At 52.8% G+C, this 18,837-nt stretch overlaps 1 protein-coding gene across 1 annotated transcript in view; it reads left to right on the top strand.

The window, feature by feature from the left end:
- SLCO2A1 (solute carrier organic anion transporter family member 2A1) overlaps positions 1-17,210 on the top strand; it is a 46,298-nt gene extending 29,088 nt beyond the window's left edge. The window contains exons 7-14 of the mRNA XM_040481115.1: positions 1,659-1,737; positions 2,290-2,454; positions 3,507-3,696; positions 5,362-5,527; positions 7,885-8,048; positions 11,625-11,689; positions 14,123-14,246; positions 15,234-17,210. Coding sequence (XP_040337049.1) covers positions 1,659-1,737; positions 2,290-2,454; positions 3,507-3,696; positions 5,362-5,527; positions 7,885-8,048; positions 11,625-11,689; positions 14,123-14,246; positions 15,234-15,354 — 1,074 coding nt within the window. The 3' untranslated portion in view covers positions 15,355-17,210. The remainder of the gene's footprint in view (positions 1-1,658; positions 1,738-2,289; positions 2,455-3,506; positions 3,697-5,361; positions 5,528-7,884; positions 8,049-11,624; positions 11,690-14,122; positions 14,247-15,233) is intronic.
- Positions 17,211-18,837: the final 1,627 nt, after the last annotated feature.

Genomic DNA, 18,837 nt, shown 5'->3' with positions numbered 1-18,837 from the left:
TAAATGAGTTGCATGATACAGGACTTCTCAAAGGCTTTAGGTGAGAGTGCTGGTGAATTCCCTAAAGATGGGTTCTCACCAGTGTTCCCTTACCACTTCAACACCTCAGGTGTCAGGACAGCTTCAGGGAATGTAGTTTGGGAAACTACATGAGTAGTTGAACAAATGAGTTCATCTAAACTGGGATAAAGAGTTAAGAGCTAGTAAAAGCAGAATATGTGACCTGGCACCATCTGAACCTGCAGGACTGAGTGGGAAGGGGGTCCCTAGAGCTAAAGAGCATAAGGGTGGCCTGAGAGTGAGCTTACTCTGAGCACTTGGACCTTCCATGTGTCTGCCAGCCCTGTCTGCTGGGAACGAAGTCAGGAAAGGATGAAAATGGAAAACAGAGAAGTCTGGTGGGGCTCTGATGTTAGGCTGAGGGTCTAAAACTTAAAGTTCTGGGGCACTGCAGTAACTGGGTGGCCAGCTGGGTTGAAGGTCAGGGAGTCAGGGAGGAGTGAAGGCTGACCATCTGAAAAAGCCGGTGTAGAGACAGGGGATGAGACCGAGCACCGGGGCAGTGGTTGCTGGACAGCTGAGGCAAGGGCAGGCAGAGATATTCTTGGAGGGGGTGCCAAGGACTCAGCAGTGAGCCAGACTGGAGGAGAAGAGGGACCGAAGTTAGCATCAAGGTTCTGAGCCAAAGCTCCACATTGGGCAGTGAGATGTAGGCCCCTGTGTGGGAGGAGGAACAGGGGTAGGAGAGCTTTCACTTGTCTTGGGGAAGAGTTTTGGAGGTTGGCAGTACATCGTGGTGGTTTTGGAGTCAGGCAAACCTGAGTCTGAGTCCAGGTGTGTCACTTAAAACCTTGCCAAGTGATCTTGGACAAGCTTCCTCGTGTCTAAGTTTCCTTTACAATACTGGAGATAGAGCACCTGTCTCAGAGGAGGCCATGAGGAGTGACAGTGCATGTGGCATGCTGGGCACAGTGTCCAATGTGAACTAAGCACTCAGTGCATGGGAGCTCCCACGCCTGGTAGTGTGTTCCCCTGGGGGGGCCATGCACACCTGTGTAGGGGTGCAGAGCTGCAGCTGATGAGTTCATAAGTGGTAGGCGAGCTCGCTGAAGTGGTATGAACAGAAAGCGTGGGCCAGGGGCCGGGACCAAGCCTTGGTTGAGCAGGACTCAACTCTGGGCCCGGAAGGAAGCAGTGACTCCATAGAGGAGATAGAAAGAAAGAGCTGGAAACAGAGGTCATTCTAGACCAGTGTATCCCAGAAGCCTGCAGCCCCTGGAATCTGAGGACAGGGAAGAAGTGCAGCCACGACAGAGAGACAGGGAGTGAGATCTGATCAGATACCTTTTGGCATCAGTCACGGGAAAGTTAGAGGTGATAACATGCTCAGAGGTATTTCAGGAGGCATTGGCATAGATGTGTTCTGGCTGGCAGCCACAACTCTGGGTTCACTAACATGCAGGTGGTGTTCGTTTCAAGAGAGCATTCTCTGGGTGCCCTCCCACACCCACACCCACACCCACACCCACACACACCCGGGGTGGGCAGCTCACTGCTGCCCATCCCTGAGCCACCAAGACCAGGAGGGTCAAGGGCCCAGGGAAGGGTCACAACAAGGAGCCTCGGACATTAACATTCACCTCCTTCGCTGCCTTCAGAGGTCTCCTGCCATAGTGGACGAGGCAAGGAAGATGGACGAGGTCAAGCCAAGAAGCTCCCTGCTGGATTTCATTAAACGTAACTGACTGACCTGGCAAAGCCCTGGAGGTGGGGGGGGGGTCTGTCTTGAGGGAGGTTCAGGGGGTACCCCAGCCCATGTGGTATTGTGTGTGGTGAAGGTCAGTAAGAACAGGTGGTCTGTAACTGGCCCATCTCCCAGGAGGGGTTCTGCCAGGGGTCCTGGTGACTGCTTCTTTGCAGGTCTCAGGAGACTCAGATTTAGCAGTCAGCCCTGCCTCCATGGTCTGGCCCCGTGTTCTGTCCCCTCCTTTCACATGGAGGTGGCTGTCATGTGAGGAGAATGTTCCCGGTGTTAGTCCTATTTCTATCCAGCCTCCGCCTGATATCTTGTAGGCATGTCCTCATTTTACTTAGCCTGTGAGTATGTTGAGTGGGAGTTGAGCAGCTCTGTGCCCCCAGACTGGCCACTGAACACTTGGGTGCCTCAGATCTGCCATGAGAAAGAGAGGAAAGCTGCCTGGAGGAGGAGGAAGGGCAGTGACCTAGTATCAAGGTACCCCTGGGATGACTACCACGAAGGCCTGGCCCCTGACAGCCATCTGATTACAGGGTTTCCCCGCATCTTCCTGAGGTTGCTGATGAACCCGCTCTTCATGCTGGTGGTCCTGGCCCAGTGCACCTTCTCCTCTGTCATTGCCGGCCTCTCCACATTCCTCAACAAATTCCTGGAGAAGCAGTATGGTGCCTCCGCAGCCTATGCCAACTTCCTCATCGGTGAGTCCAGAGGGTGAGGGCGCTGTAGGAGCTAGGGGGCCTGCCTGAAGGAGAGGCTGGGCCCTCTGCCGCCCATACAGGATGGGTGAGGCCAGACCGGACACAGATAAGAGCCAGAAGAGGACTGTGGCCCTGGGGAAAGAATTTTAAGGACACTTTTCCTGGTTAGCCATCTAGAAGGTCTTTGGCAGATCTCTGGGGCCCCTATAATTCCAGGCAGGGAGAGGCAGAGGCTGGGGTCTGCCTTCCTTTCCATCAGAGGAGCTGGAAGCCTAAGGGCTTCCCAAAGGTCCTGACATCATCCGGGGCAACAGAGGAAAGAGAAAGGTGTAATTTGGGACTAGGCAAAATGCCTCCTGGTTTTTTCCCTTCTTCACCAAGGACCTGAATACGTTTGCCTGGGTAAGGAGTATGTGGCCCAGTGACTCTCCACCCTGGCTGCACTTTAGGACCCCCTGGACAGCTTTAAAAAGTACAGATACCCAGGCCCCACCCTCAGTCAATGAAAGCAGAATCTCTGGGTGGGGCCCAGCATTGGTATTTTTTGTCAATTGAGATTGAGAATCACTGATGTGGTCCCAACCAAGTACTGAAGTGAATTATTGAGCCCAGTCCACAGGTGAGCTTGACCATAGGGATGTGGCAAGGTGGCCAGGGCCTCACCCCTCTAGCTTTCAGGCACCAACCAGCACATCAGGCAGGGAGCACCACTGTGTGACTCATGTGGTGACAGTGAGGGTGCAACGAGGGGCCAGGTAATGAAAAGCACTTACTAAATGCACATTCAACCCACATCCCTGTGACTGCAAGGGCCCCATTTATTTCTCTCTCCTTTGCACAAGCAGGACAATCTGCTACATCAAGAGAACTCTGTAGATGTGTCTGGCAAACAGTAAGCGCTGAATTAATGTCAGCTCTTACCACAGCATTTGAATGTATCAAATGTCCCTTCAGGTAGTCGTGTCTCCTTGTCCATGGTTCAGCTCAGTGTCTGCGGCTCCTCACAAGACTCCCAGTCCTGTACACCCAGACCAGCTTCTCTTTACCTGTAGGTGCTGTGAACCTCCCTGCCGCGGCCTTGGGGATGCTGTTTGGAGGAATCCTCATGAAACGTTTCGTTTTCTCTCTGCAAACCATTCCCCGCGTGGCTGCCACCATCATCACCATCTCCATGATCCTCTGTGCCCCTCTCTTCTTCATGGGATGCTCTACCCCCACTATAGCGGAGGTCTACCCCCCCAGGTAATGGGAACGAGAGGTGAGAAGATCCCCTTCACTGAGGCCAGAGCCTGGATCTGGCTGTCGTGCATCTTCCTTTCTGCTTCCTCAACTCCTCTCTTCTGTCCTTTCCGCTTTTGATCTAATCTCCTGTGTGGCAACTTAGAAAACGAGGCCTTGAATAATATGCTCACTTATGAAAAGAAATCAGAGAGTCCTATTGGGTCACCAGCAATCAGGGTCAGAGTTCTGTCTTTTGTTTTGTTTTGTTTTTAAGAAGTACCAAAAACTGGTTAATTTGGTTTCAGGATGAATCTGTAGGGCTGAGAGCCTCAAGAACCAGGAAATAAGCTATGTTTAGCATCAGTTCTGTGCCAGCTACAATTACAAAGTCTCCTTGAGCTGCTGAAGAAAGATGAGAGAAGGGGACTTGAAAAGATCTGGGAAAGAACAATGAAAGTGATGGCAGACTCAAACAAAATTAGGGCAGGTGAGGAAGAGGGCAGGTAAAGTACACCTGTCGGTTTGCATAAAGCAACCTGGTCCTAAGTTTTGAATCTGGTGTCATGTTCAGGAAGAGCTTTAGGGGCCTGTGAGGGAAGGGTGCTGAACAAAGAGCATTTGTTTTTACCTGAGTGCCCCTTCCAACGACTTCTTTTACATTTTGCCTAACAAGGTTGCAACGTTTGGACATACTGTACCTTTCTGTCTTGGTGTTTTCTCTTTTTCTCTGAAATTACCTCTTCTGTCTTTGGTGGGTGAAGGAGGGACGGGAGGGCTGCTCAGGGCGGGGACCACCCCCCCCACCACCACCAGGGTGCGTTGTTCTGCAGGCTGACTGTGGATTGAGAGAGGCCAAGAGAGCTTGGAGCCCCTGGGCTGCTCTGAGTGGGGGTTTTTAGCACAGGGCTCTGTCATCAGACTGGGGAGAGTCTGGCACAGCCCTTTGTAGCTGGGGAAAGTTACTTGTCTCATCTGCAGTTTTCTCATCACAGAAGCAATGGAATTAATTGAAGAGTTGTCATGATGGCTGGGTGAAAAGCCGTGAGCATGGTTCCTGGCACATAAGAGGCACCCCATTACTGTTAACTATCAGTGGTGTCATTGTTTTAGCAGCCCCCTGGCTTGGGGTTTGTCAGCCTATGCCTACCCTCCCCAGAGACGATCATGAACATCAGATGTGGCGGGGGCGGGGGGTGAGAATGGTGAGGTCAGCTGGTGAAACCCCCTTGGGTGCAGCACAGGGGGTGGAGTGACCTAGGCAATGTCTCCATAGACCCAGAGACTGGAGCCCTCTCGACCCCAGATTGCCTCAAGGAGCCCCAGCCTTCCCTCGGCCTGAGCACAGATGAAGGAGAAGGGAAGGGAAATATTACCTGTGACTTTGCATAGCATCGGCTGTCTCTTTCATAGGAGTCCTGGCTGGTTGGGTATCTTGACGTCTTTCTTCAGTGTGGGTTTTGCTGACCATGCCTTGCTGAGCTGCACCTGGTGATGCCATGAGCCCTGATCAGGCAGTCAATTCACCATCGGCTCCGATAAGCATCATTCAGGTCCCAGAGTGGCACGGGCCCAAGACAGAGACACACAGGCACACTAAACAGGCGGGAAACTCACACTGGGCTGGCGTGAGGAGACTTTTCTTTGGTCTTGCTTTGTTTGATTCCCCATTTCCTGTTTTGCTGGCAGGACATCAAGTCCTATACATCCGCAGCCTCCTGCCTGCCGCAAGGACTGCTCGTGCCCAGATTCCATCTTCCACCCGGTCTGCGGAGACAATGGAGTGGAGTACCTCTCCCCGTGCCACGCCGGCTGCAGTGAGATTAACGTCAGCTCGGTAGCCTCCAAGCAGCTGGTAAGGGTGGGAGAAGCCCGTGGGGTCTCTGTGCTCAGCATGTGCCCTCGCAGACCACTCCTAGGCTCCAGGATGGGCAGACTGCCACCCACCTCACACTCATTCCCAGCTTCTGGCCTCTGGGCCACACCCGCCCTCTCTCCACCTCCCCTTCCCTAAGGTCATGACCAGATGCCTACAGCCCAAAGTCAATTAAAGATTGGCCGATGTTCAACAGATTCACATTCCTGAGGCCTAACAATGCTCAGAGCAGAAACAAGCCAAAGAACTGCTTCAGCTGAGGCCTTTGAGCCTCATCCCGAAGGATCCTAATGGGCATCCTGGATCCTGCATACTGGCTGTGTGGAAAGCCACAGAGGCAGGCCTAGATAAACTGAGGGCAGAGGATCTTCTGTGATGTGGCCCCAGAAGGTTAGAGCTGGAAGTGTGACCTAGGGCATTCAGTGGAACCTGTCAGCCCCTACATGTAGCCACACAACTGACCTGAAGTCCTGAGCTATTTAGGGACAGATCTGGGACTAGAACCCAGGACCCGGCCTCAGTCTGGGACACATCTGTTCAAGGTCACATATCTCCTCACCAGCAGCCTTCCAGTGGTGCAACACACATTCACTATGCCCACCTGGCAAGGCTCTAATAGCCCTCTGAGTGCTATGCCTCCTGGATTCTAGGGTCAGTCAGCAGCAAACCAAGTCAAGACATTTGTTCAGTTATTCAACAAATATTTAGTGAACATCCAGCATGGCCACAGAAGTTGAGGATTCAGCAGTGAACCCATCAGACAAGGTGCCTGCTCTCACTGAGTTTGCATTCTATCAAATAAACGCACAAGATAGTTTTAGAATGTAATCCATGCCCCCAAGAGACTTAATGGACAGAGAGTGTCTGGGGGCCTCCCTGAAGAGGTGACATTAGAACTGAACAACCAGAAGAGGAAGACCCTAGAAAGTCCTGGAAGTGAGGCATTCCAGGTAAAGAAACAGCAAGAGCAACGCCCTAGGGCATGACCTAGCTGGGTGCAGGAGAAAGCAGAGAAGGCCAGGGTTGGTGCTGAGAGGCATGTCACACATAGGCCAAGGCTGGCCAGGCCAGGCTGAGGATTTGGATCTACCTTTTCCTAAAAGCAATGGAAAGTCTGTTCAGTTCTGCTAAAGATGCCCTAAGGAAAAGCATACGCCTCGTTCCTTTAAGCCTGTGTGGAAGGCATGGACAAGGCTAGCCCCACTTAGCATCATCCTCTGAGAGCACAGGGCAAGGCTGCTCCCACAGCCACCTCTGTGGGCAGGTGGAGGACAAGGAGTGCAGACATGATGCTCTCTCCATTGCCTTCTTTCTAGTCAAATGAGTCTGTGGTGGCTTCTGTGGTTTCCTTATCTTTATTTACTTACCTCTGACTCATCTGCTTCCAGAAATCATCTTGACAGGTTTCCAATAATTACACAGAGCCATTAGCATAATATCAAGAACAGACGGTAAATTACAAAGGGAAAAGATCTATGTTAAAAAAAAAAATCCAGACTGAGGGAACTAATAGCCATACTGCACATAACTTATTTCTGAGCTTCCTGGCAGCCAAAATAAAGAAGGTGTGTAGTTCCTGCTGTCTGCCAGAAGGGGGCATACTAGCTCCTTAGTTCTGGTCCTAGCCTTGTAACTGCTATGACACTTAAATGGTCATAGGCTAGTCCATCAGATGCTGTGAAAGGTAAGGTGAAGACCACCTGTCACGGGCAGTGGCCACCAAGGCCAGTCTTACGAGAGCGCTGAACCATCTGGACTTGCAGATTTGAGACAGGGACCTCCTTCGCTAGAGGCCTTCACAGACGGGAGGAGTTCCGCTCAGGCAGAGGCCTAACAGATGAAGAGCTCAGTGGATTCAGCTAGGTTCCCACTGCTGTCTCCTATTTATACCTTTCTTACCTTCCGTGCAATAAGCACACAAACTGCAAGAACACCACCCACAAAACCACTGCTGCTGGGCACAGGCCGGCCTGGCCCTGAAGAGAGCCCTCCCAGCCCCTGGTCCCAAGCTGGGTAGGCCTTGCCTGGCAGTGGGATCCTGCATGTCCTGATGTGAGTGGAACCGCTGGAGGGGCCCAGCCCATGCTAGATGGCCGGTTTTGGTGAAGATGGTTTTGATTGCCCAAACAGAGGTCAGAGGTGGTATCCGTGGGGCACCTCGAACCCCTCACCGGGTCTGCTCTCCAGCCTCCACATGCAGCATCGCCCAGCTCCCCAGGGCAGAGCTGTCAAAATCTGAGGGGCTCTTAGGCCAGAGCTGGTGCAGGCGTCTGTCACGTGTGGAGGCCAAATGATAACAGCAGACTTCCCCCTCCCCTCTCCCTCTCCTTCCCAAGACCTATTTGAACTGCAGCTGTGTGACCGGCGCGTCCTCTTCAGCCAAGACAGGATCATGCCCCATCCCCTGTGCCCACTTCCTGCTCCCGGCCATCTTCCTCATCTCCTTCGTGGCCTTCATAGCCTGCATCTCCCACAACCCACTCTACATGATGGTTCTGCGGTGAGTGCGCCTCTCCTTCCCCACGCTGCCTGCTTCTGCCTCTCCTTCCTTTCCCTCAGAGTCCTTTGAATGCCAATCTGCAATGCTCTTTGTTTTTTTGTTGTTGTTGTTTTTTTTTTTTTCAACGTTTATTTATTTTTGGGACAGAGAGAGACAGAGCATGAACGGGGGAGGGGCAGAGAGAGAGGGAGACACAGAATCGGAAACAGGCTCCAGGCTCTGAGCCATCAGCCCAGAGCCTGACGCGGGGCTCGAACTCACGGACCGCGAGATCGTGCAATGCTCTTTGGATGATGCGGGACGGTGATACTAACACAACAATGCCGGGGGCCCTGCCGAGCCAGACTTGGTGCAGAGCCCCTCACTGTGCTGCCTCAGTCTGTCTCAGGGCACCCATATGCCCTGTTGGCACCTCCACTCTGCACTGAGAGACCCCAGCCCTGGGAGGGCAGAGCCATGAAGAGTTAAGTCCTGATGAAGCCGGGCTGCCTGGTTCCATGCTGTGGAAATGCCTGTAGATTCAGTCATATTTAAATCCTGGAAGAACTGAGAAGAAGGAGGAGAATTGAGTTAGATGCACAAAATCAAGGAAGAAAAATGTGAAAAGTTTTTCCAGAGACAGAATGAAGGCTATGAGGAAGAATGAAAATAAGAAAAGCCCAGTGTGTGAGGAGCCAGGACCAAGTTCTCCAGTCAGAAGGGAGAAGCTGGCCAAGGTGGGAGGGGAGGACAGAGGTGTTCCATTACAGTGGCGGTGAAATGTCTCTGAAGTTTTAGCAGGGAACTGACCCTTCCTTCACCTCATCCTCTGCAAAAGGGAAAACAACATTTCAACCAAGTTCACCTAACCCACCCCTGCCCGCCTCTTTCCTGTCCTCACCCACCTTGAAAGAAGAAAGGGAAAAACACAGGATTTGGATGCCCATCGCTAGGGTCAAAGACCCAGCTCTGCCATGCGTTGGCTGAATGCCAACCTCACCGAGTCTCAGTTTCCTCATTTATGAAAAGAGGTTAATGATAATTGACAGGAAAGGACTGGTGTTAGGATTACCTGGTAAATTGCCTTGTAAATATAAGGTATCCTACATATTAATTATCATTATTAACCAAACTCTAAGAATCATTAACAGGTAGCTAGGTGCCAATGACCTATTTTTCCCAAAAGGCTAGGAGATGAAGAACAGAAGCAGCCGCTTGTCAGGACCTGGGATTTTATCCTAATTATAAGTTAGCTTGCAAACTACCAAGCTCCTGTTTTTGTTACTGTTTCAAGAATGCTGGCAGAAGACAGGAGACTCCTGGTTCAAAGATAAAGGACTATTACAGCACAGTAAGGAGCATGAACATCATTTATCCTTGTGTTCCACATCCCATGGGGTGACCTGGAGCACCCAGGTGTATGTTTCACATGCAGTGAGCTTATGACACAGTGAGGAACACTGAGCTTGAGAGAGTCACAGCTATATAGACCAAGACTGCTCTTAGTCTAGGGGAAGATTTTACCCCATGCCTCCAGGTTGCTCATTGCAACCACCATCCTGAGAAATGGCGCAGAAAAAGAGCAGTCAGAACCTTGTGTTCTTAGCATATTCCACAGGAACGTGTGGGGATGCTCAGAGCCAGAGCATTTTGCTTCTCCCAATACCATCAGTACCCTCTTTCTACCACTCCCCACCCTGTGCATTCCAAGCATGAGTACTTTCACCTGAGGCCTCTGGGTGGGGTTACCTCTTGCACCAGGACCACATGGGCCGTGGAGGACCCTCTAACCCTGAGAAAGATCTGTGGGTGGCCAGGATGAGGAGAGGGATAAGGAAAGGAAATGTCACAGGAAAGTCCCTGAGCAGTCTGCCTCCCAGAAGACTCCAACAAGCCTTAGGGATAGGGAGCTGTGGAGAAGGAGCATCATTTCAACCACAGGATGGGCTTTCCTAGGAAACCTCTCCCTTCGAAGTCTGGCAGGGGCTGAAGTGAAATTGAAGAGGCTCCAGGACCCCAAAATTGTTTAAAGATAAATCCCACTGGGAAAGATGGGAAAACAGATGCTATTTAGCGTGGAGAAGGTGAAGCTTAAAGATGACTTTGTAGGTGACCCAACTGTTGTTTGTACCCTGACCCCCAACTAGGCATGGAAATACAGGCTGTGAGGGAAGCTTCACCAGAAATGTGGAAGGAGAGAGTGGGCAGAATGCCAGAGTTAATTCACCTCCAATGTCAGCAGACACCATAAGAGGCTCAAGTTTTCCATCAGAAGGCAAACTGGGGTGCCCAAGCCCCATTCAGTTCAGAATCTAGGGGAGTCTGCCCAGGGACAATGACCAAGACTTATGAATTGGGCCACCGGAGGGACCTATAGGCATAAAGGGAGCATCCATTAGATTGAGATTTGAGGCACTTTCCACTGGGGGGTCCCAAGTGGCTGTCTTTTTCCCCTGCTGCACCCCACGAGTACTGTTTTCACTGGGCCTTCCTTCAGAGGAACTGGAAGAGGGTCCCATTCCTCTCTGCTGGCAGGACTGTGGGGACAGAACAAAACGTGTGCAGGGACCTGGAGATTAGTTCTGACTTCCCTTCCTTGATGTCCCCTCGGCCCCGAATGCCCTTCCCCCACAGATACCCACCCAGAAGTGTGGGTTTTCAGAGCACAGAGAAGCCTGATGCCTCTGCAGGCCACCTCCTGGCTCCCCACCTTATGGATGGGGTGTCCTCCTTTTCTGCCCCACGCCCAGCTGGGATGGCAGGGCCTGGCAATACCACTGACAGACAGCTTCCCCATCTCTCTCTGAATCTCCTTCCTCAGCCAAACATTCATCCCCTCTTGAGGGAAGAAGGGTAGGGGTAAGACTGGCTACATAATCTGTAGGATCCAGTGCAGAATGAAAATGGGAGGCTCCTGGTTCCAAAATTATTGAGAATTTCAAGACGGCCGCAGCAGACCGTTAAACCAGACGTGGGGCCTTTCCGAGGGTGGGGGCCTGGGAGGCTGCACAGGCCACACGCCCAGGAAGCTGGCCCCAGGGAGAGGATTCTTTTCGTTGCACACAGAAGCCTACAGCCCAGGGGCCTTAATTAGACTTTCATCAGGGATGTCTTTATTGCTATTTACACTCCATGGGAGTTGTTCGGGCCTGCTGCTCTGAACACACCCTTCCCCATCCTTCTGTCCGTTCCCAGCCTTTTCTGCCCTCTGCCTCTTGGAGGGGACACGGGGCAACCCTGAAAGTCACAGGGACCAGTGGTTCTCAAATGCGAGCGTGCAACAGAATCTCGTGGAGGGCTTCCTAAAGCACAGATGTCCGGGCCCCACTCCCAGAGGATCTGACTCTTAGGTCTGAGGTAGGGCCTGGGAATCTGCCTTTCTAACAAGTTCCTGGGGTGTGGGGAGGTGCTCATGCTGCTGGTCCAGCGATGATGCTTTGAGAACCACAGATATAAACAACAGGAGCACTTGGCTGAGGTGAATCCAGTCGGTCAGGTGGCTGTCAGCATGTTCTGGCATGCTCTGAGGTTGGCTGCCCCTGAGCGAAGGCACAGCCCTCAGTCCTCCGGCTGCTGACTTCCAATCTTCCTTTACAGTGTGGTGAACCAGGAAGAAAAGTCATTTGCCATTGGGGTACAGTTCTTGCTGATGCGCCTGCTGGGTAAGTGTCTGCGATGCCCCCTTCCTTCCTGGGGAGTGGCACCAGGCATCTGAGGGCTGTGAAGTGCAGGTTGGGGCTGCAGGAAGCCCTCTCTCATCTCTGCTGTGAAGAGAAGCTGTGCATAATCAAGCATCAGCAAAGGCCAAGACCCTATATGGACGGTTTCCCTGTTCCTTGAGGTTAGGAAAGATTCCATCTATGGCATTAATTCCAAACAAAACCATGTAAGAAAAATGAAAAGTGGACACAGCTGAGAATACCTAATAAAGAATTGAAGGCAGGTATTTTTTCATCTCTCTCCAAGAACTGGCTGTAGGAACAAAAACCCTGCATTCCTGTCCCAGAACAGCAGCTGAGCCCAGCCCTGGCTTCCCTCCCATTTTACAAAACTCCCTCCCTTGCCTCTATGCAGCAAATATTTCTCATTGAGGTGGGGTGGGGGGAAGCCTCTGTCGACAAGCCCTGCCCACGCTCCAGCAGCCCAGAGCCCACCCTCCATCCGGAGGGATGGAGCTGTGAGCACAGGATCAGTAATGCTCCCCACCCCCCACCCAAGGGCAAGCTCCCTGGGGGCATGGTCTGGGGGAGGCTGGGGCATGTGTGGACCTCACCGCCCTTTCCCAGAGGCTCGTGCTGGATCCTCCCTTCTTGACACATTCAGGAATCAATGTGCAGACCCTTGCAGTGACAGGTAAACCAAGTAAAGGGACTAAATTCAACTGAGTATGAAGGACCCAGCGTGTGCACACTGCCGTGGGGAATATGGCAATTGCCCCAGAGGGACTTCAGTTGCTATGGGAGTGGACTTTCTGACCCTACATGCTGAAATCCCTGCAGGGCCCACCGTGCATTATTATCCAGGAGCCAGACCTCGCTTGGCCCTCCATTATTGTTCTGGGGTGTGTTGGTGATGTGCCTGGTGGGGCCTGCTGAGCGAGAACCTTTGAGGAATGAACCAGCCTTTTCAATGGGATTTCTCAGGCTCGGGTCACTTGCTCCCCTCCTTCCAGCACGGTGCCTTCGGACCCTCCTCCCCAGGCCTGTATTACCAGCATGGAGGATGCAGGGCAGTGGGCTCTACCCTGTCCTGGTGGCAGAGGCACTGCCATCACCACACCTCCTTGCTGTCATTTAGCCTATCATACATGATTCATGTATAACTTGCTCCAAAATCTCTGCTGGGAAGGAAACCCTGCATTCTGCTCAACACAGCCAGCAGCTAGGATGGGCTCTGAGGACCTTCTCCTAGCCGCCTTGCAAACAGTCACGGTCCCACTGCTCAAAGCACCTGCTGCCTTTGTTTTCTCATTGGAGCTCAGACAACTCCATCTGGAACCACAGTTAGAAAATCCAGGCTGAAGGCATTTCCATTCATCACCCATGAACACAGCCCCACTCTGGGGTGGAAAGAAGGACATGGATAAAACCCAGCAAGTTTTAAATTACCCACTGAAATTTGGTTGAAAATTTCTCTGGATTTTGTTTCTATTTAGGGAAGCATCCTTGGTGGACAATCCTTGTGGCCAGTTTCCATCCCCCGCTTAGCTGGAGACTTGGAAGTGAGCAGGGTCTGAGTAGAGAGGCTGGTTCTCAAAGGTTCCCATTATGGGTGGAGCCACAAGCAGATTTCCTCTTTCTTTCTTCCTGAAGCAGCTTCTCACAGGGCCCTAAAGACAGTCTGGAGACTGTTCTGAGGGCAGGGTTTGGGGTGTGAATCCCGGACAAGCCCCTCCCCAGTCCCGAGACTGCCTAGAACTGTAGCTAACAATACAGGAGTCATTCTGAATATTTAACACCAGGACGTCATAGCCTCTGCCTCACCACTCAGCTGTGGGGAAGTTCAGGAGGCTGGGGTAGAGGCTCTGAGCAGCCAGAGTGTTGGGGGTCTTGTGGGGGTGCTGTCTCAGCCACAGAGGCAGCCTGTTGTGGTGAAAGATGGGACCAGAGGAAACCAGGGTTCAGAGCCCAGCCCTGACCCTCCTGGCTATGCAACGGTGAGCTAGCCATGCCCACCTTCCTCCTTCTTAAGACAAGGGTACCCACCCACCTGTGAGGACTTGAGGAGTCGATGCCCTCAGGAGGCTCCTGCCACAAGGTGGAGGTCAGCCTATCTCCATTGGGACCAATCCAGAGTGAGAACTATGTGGTATGTCTGAGCTGGCATCACGGTGGCCTCTGTGACTCACTGCCCCGAAAGGATGGCTCAGGTCCCTTTTCTAAGCCTCTAGTGAAAGAGGAATTCATGCTTTGGGGAAGCTATTCGGCTTTCCAAAGTCACTGTGGTTCCCAGGACCGGGGCAGAGATGGTCTCATTCAGGCAAACCACACAGGGGTGATGGGTGGGTGGGTGTGCTCTCCTGTCACCCGGTCGGGTGCCTCAGCCTGCACCTCCATGTGACTGGACTCTCTCAACTCTCTTCCCACCGACACCAGCCTGGCTGCCATCTCCAGCCCTCTACGGCCTCACCATCGACTACTCTTGCATCCGGTGGAGCTTTCAGTGCTCAGGGAGGCGCGGGGCCTGTGCCTACTACAACAATGATGCTCTCCGAGATAGGTGAGGGCCCGGCAGCCCGCCTTGGGGGGGCTGGAGAGGGGGTCAGGCCCCAGCCCAGAGCAGAGGGCAGCCATCTGCTGTGGCAGCTCTGGGGGGGGGGGGGGGGGGGGAGGGGGCAGCCAGGCTTCTGAGGGAGGGGACTAGAGGGGTGCTGCCATGGAGAGGGACCAGGGGTCACTGGTGACAGAGAGCCATCCAGGTGATGGAGAGAGAGAGAGAGAGAGAGAGAGAGAGAGAGCGAGCCCACCAGCACACGCACACACTACTGGGAGCTAGCCCCTGGTCCACAGTCCCTCAGGAGGGGAAGCAGCAGAAAGAAGTTTGTCAAAGGGAAAGGGACTGGCTGCAGTCTGAGGCGAGGCTGTGGCTGTGGAATGATGCAGGCCATCTCCCATGCTCTGAGAGAGGTGGCCCCACCGTGGCTCATGGCACAGGTCAAGGGCAGGTGGGCCTAACCTGCCTCAGCACCCCTTCCAGCCATCTCACCTGTTGCCCATCACCATATAGACCAGAAACCGAGGGGAGAGTGGGCTTGAGGGGGTGGAACAGAGTCTGAAAACGGTGTCTGGAAACGGTGTCAGAGTGGCATAGAAGGCCGGGAGAGGGCTGGACCAAGAGGGCAGTGAGCAGACACCCGTCTCCTGGCTATGCTGGGAGGACCAGATGCTCCAAACTGGCTGGGGCTGCAGTGTTGTCTCTGGCCCTGGGAGCATGATGGGGCAGGGAGAGGGGGGCAGGGAGGGGGGCAGTGCAGGGGTGGGGAAGGACTACTGGATTGGGAACATCATGCCTATTCTCTGGGAGGCTCCTGCCCGTGGGTCAGAGAGATGAGGAAAGTGGTCCCCAGCTGGGTGGTAATGGATCCTTACCTGACAACATAGTCCCTGGGCCACTGTGGAAATGATGATGCTCTTCTCCATGGCCCTGGGACCCGGTCCACAGAGCCTCCATACCCCCTCACTGGCCCCACCTCCTCCTGCTGTACAGGTACCTGGGCCTGCAGGTGGGCTACAAGGCGCTGGGCACGCTGCTGCTCGTGTTCATCAGCTGGCGGGTGAAGAGGAACAAGGAATACAATGTGCAGGAGAAGGCTGCGGGCCTCATCTGACCCTGGATGCCCGGCCCGGCCAGCCACTGCCCTGCTCCAGAAAGTGGACCCTGCCCCCCAACACCCGCCTGTATTCACTGTTAACACATCACTTCCTTTTTTTTTTTTTTTTTTAAAAAAAGAGAAAAACCCCAGTCTCCATTCGCCTTCCCTGCCTCCTCCTCCCTCAGGATTCCTTAGGTCCACTGTGCACCTGGGCTGGATGGGCACTGAGCTGGAGGGCCAGGTCTTCTCTGGATCCTCAGGAGGCTCTCCTCAGTGCTGGATGACCACCGAAACAGCCCCTGCCCCTCACCAGCCTTGGGAGGTGGGGGTGGTTTCCTAAGTGGAGAGAGGAAAGGCATATCTTCCTAGAGGAAAAAGGGAGAGGGCTGGATTATGATTAATGGCCAGATCCAGGCTAGAGGAGAGGGGAGCCTGGCTGTAGCCCCTTTGAGTCTCCGTTCGGCATCAGCACGGAACCCAGGAGGGGCTGGCCTCCTTCCCCTCAGATCTTTGCGTTCTGCTCTTAAAGGCCATCTTGGAAGCTGCCATGTTGGGAAGTATGGCCAGTCAGTCTCCTCTCAGTTCCCTCATCCTCAGGCACCAGAGCAGGGACCAAGAAACCCTGAGGGTGGGTCATCCAGATGCTGTTCACATTAACTCTAGACCGTTCTGTGCTAAGTAAGAATGCCACACCATGGTGAAGACTTGAGGAGGGCTGTGAAGTGGTCCGTAGCCCGACCTCCCACACCCACAAAGTGAGGACGAGACCACTCAACTCAGACTGATGAGAAGACCCTCCCCAAGTTTTCTTGGGAGCAGACGAGGTGGCCTCACATGGGCCTCCCTGTCTGGACCTCACCCTGTGTGTCAAAGAGTAAAGACGGGCAGTCCAGATGTCAGCAGAGCAAGTGATGAAGCTGAGGGGACGTCAAGGGCTACCAAGCTGGATGGCAAGCTGCAGCTCGCAAAATAGAGGCCAGCATGGTCGGCTCCCCTGTTCCAAACAAGCTTGTATTAACATTTTCTCAGCCTCTTCTCACTTCCCCTCTGTGGGCCTGGGTTGCACTACCCCGCTGCTATGTGGTAAAGGTTCAGAGTTAGAAGTCCACAAAGGAGGCCTTTCATCAACAAGTATTTTATTTATTGCAAAGCAGCTTTGTGCAAGGCAGTGCTAGTACATGGCGCTCCACCGAGCTTTCCTGAGACCTCCCCTCACCTCCCTCTGTCTACACTGGGCCTTCTTCCAGAGTGTGCTCAGTGGACAGCAGCAGGAGAGGCACAGCACGAGCTCAGAGCTTATGAACAGGATCTTGGCCATCAGCGTCCCACCAGGTTGCCCCTGAACCTGGCCCTTTGCCAGATAGACACCTGGCTCACCATGTCCTCTGGAGCAGCTGGGAACTGGTTATTGCCATACACGACTCTCTTGAGTGCCACTCCTCTTAGAAGAACCCTCCAGAAGCATACCAGAAGCCACCTCTGAGAACGGCTTATATGGTAGTAAGCCAAAAAATGTATGTCAGTGGCCAAACTGCCATGAGACTGAAGTCTTTGTGAAAGCCACCATTAGAGATGGCTTTATTTCCTAAGCCACCTTTTTATTTCCAAAGATCTCACTCAGGAAGGGAGGCTCCATGCAACCTCAGGGGCCAGTTTCAGCTTTTAAAATGGGTCTGCTTGGAAAATGATTCCTTGCAACTAATCCTGGTCCTTCTTGCTGCGATGTAACCAAATTCTGAAGGCCCTACCTTCAGCTGAGCTGACAAACATCGGATGCCAGCCTGCAGATTCTGGAAGATTGGTTGCCCTCCCAAGGCTTTATTCTATTATGATATTGCTATTAATATATTATAATTTTGCTATTGCTGTAACTTCGTTATGAATTTGTACTGTCATGTGTATCTGTCAGAGAGCCCACAGAACTGTACTTTCTGGCCAGAGAAGGTGCCCAGGCCACAACCTCAGGGGCCCATAGCCATGGAGATCGGAGATAATGCGACTCTCAACCCATTAGCCTGGTATAGAGCAGGCCGCAGACGCTCCCTGTTCCTTCAGTGACATTCTGCAGATAACTGTCAAAGCCCACGGTCCTGGGCTCTCAGGAGGCCTAATAATCCCTGCCTGAGTTTATAACCGTAAGTGGAATTGAACACCAACAGCTAAGTCCATGACATAAATCAGAGTTAATATCATAATCATCATCGGTCACTTGGTCACAGCCAGTGCTTCTGCTCCACAGCAGATCTTTTCTTCTGATTGCCAGCAGAGAATATAATGGTGTCACCTTCATTTCACTTCTAGAGCAAAGCTGAAGGAACTTCCTAGAGTGCTAGACACTCATAGAGGATGTGGTTAAAATGCAAATTCCCGACCTCTCCAGCTAGCCCCCGAGTTGATCTCTGTGGATCTAAGAGGGCCCAGGAGTGGCACTTTCAACCGGCCCCTCATGTGAGGCCGATGTGGGTGGTCTCTAAACCCTGTGTGGTGGGCCATCAGTGCAGCAGAACCTTGGGGACGCCCACTTGTGCCTAGGCCACTGAGAAATTTAGAGACTCTGTAGGCCTTTGGTAAGTAAAAGATGATTAGGGAAGGGGTGCCTGTTAATCTGATTTCCTGGGTGGCTGAAATCAGGAGGCAGCGGGCATGAACAACAGTCTAAGAGCTCACATTTATATTAAGTTCATACCAGTACTGAGAGTGGAATTCTCACTCTCCAAGCTTAAGTGTGCTTAAAAAAGTCACAATTATTCTTTAAATCGGTTATGTTTGATTTCTTGCTGTCTTCCTGCTGGCTGGCCGGAAATTTAGCACCAACCATCCTCAGGTCTGGCTCCCAAAGCACTTGGGTCCTGCCAGTATGAATCTCTGGTCCCTTCCCAGGCTGAGGCTCCCTAGTTGCCCTGCTTCCCCCTGAGTCTGGAAACCTTGCAGAGGCCAGATGCAGGGCTAGGCCCACAGTGAAAATCAAATACCATATCTTCATAAATTATCCTTTGGCCTAAAGCCCTCTGGGGTGATCCTCACCACAGCCCCATGAGGGAGACCAGCCTGGTCCTAAGGCCCCACTTGAAGACGAGGAATCTGAAATCGAGGAGATCATTGTGGCCAACTTCACCCATATAACACCTGGCTGGGTCTGGACTTAAACCAGGCTGCCCAGATATTTCTACTCGAGCCCCAGCTGCAGCCCCAGAGCCCCTACTGAGTTATTCTGCTGAAATGGGGGGAAGCCCCTCTATTCCCACGGAACTTCACTGACCCATGGGGGCGGTGGGCAGAATCTACTGAGGGCTATGGAGGTAGGGAGGACCAGGTACCACTTCATTTACCCAGCTTCTATTCAAGTGGCAAGAACATTACCCTTGCTGAGTTAAAGGAGAGTCGCAGAGAAAGGGGACAAGGAGGAAAAAACTTTCAGGAGAAAAGGCCCTGAGAGAACTGAACACAGACCCACAAGGGAACACCCCCACCTGGTGGTGGGTTAGCAGAGTCCCGCTT

The sequence above is a fragment of the Herpailurus yagouaroundi genome, unplaced genomic scaffold, assembly GCF_014898765.1.
Source record: "Herpailurus yagouaroundi ecotype Mexico unplaced genomic scaffold, PumYag 159, whole genome shotgun sequence".
Classification (NCBI taxonomy): domain Eukaryota; kingdom Metazoa; phylum Chordata; class Mammalia; order Carnivora; family Felidae; genus Herpailurus; species Herpailurus yagouaroundi.
Note: the sequence above shows the minus strand (reverse complement) of the source record. Positions and strands in the feature narration are given on the sequence as shown.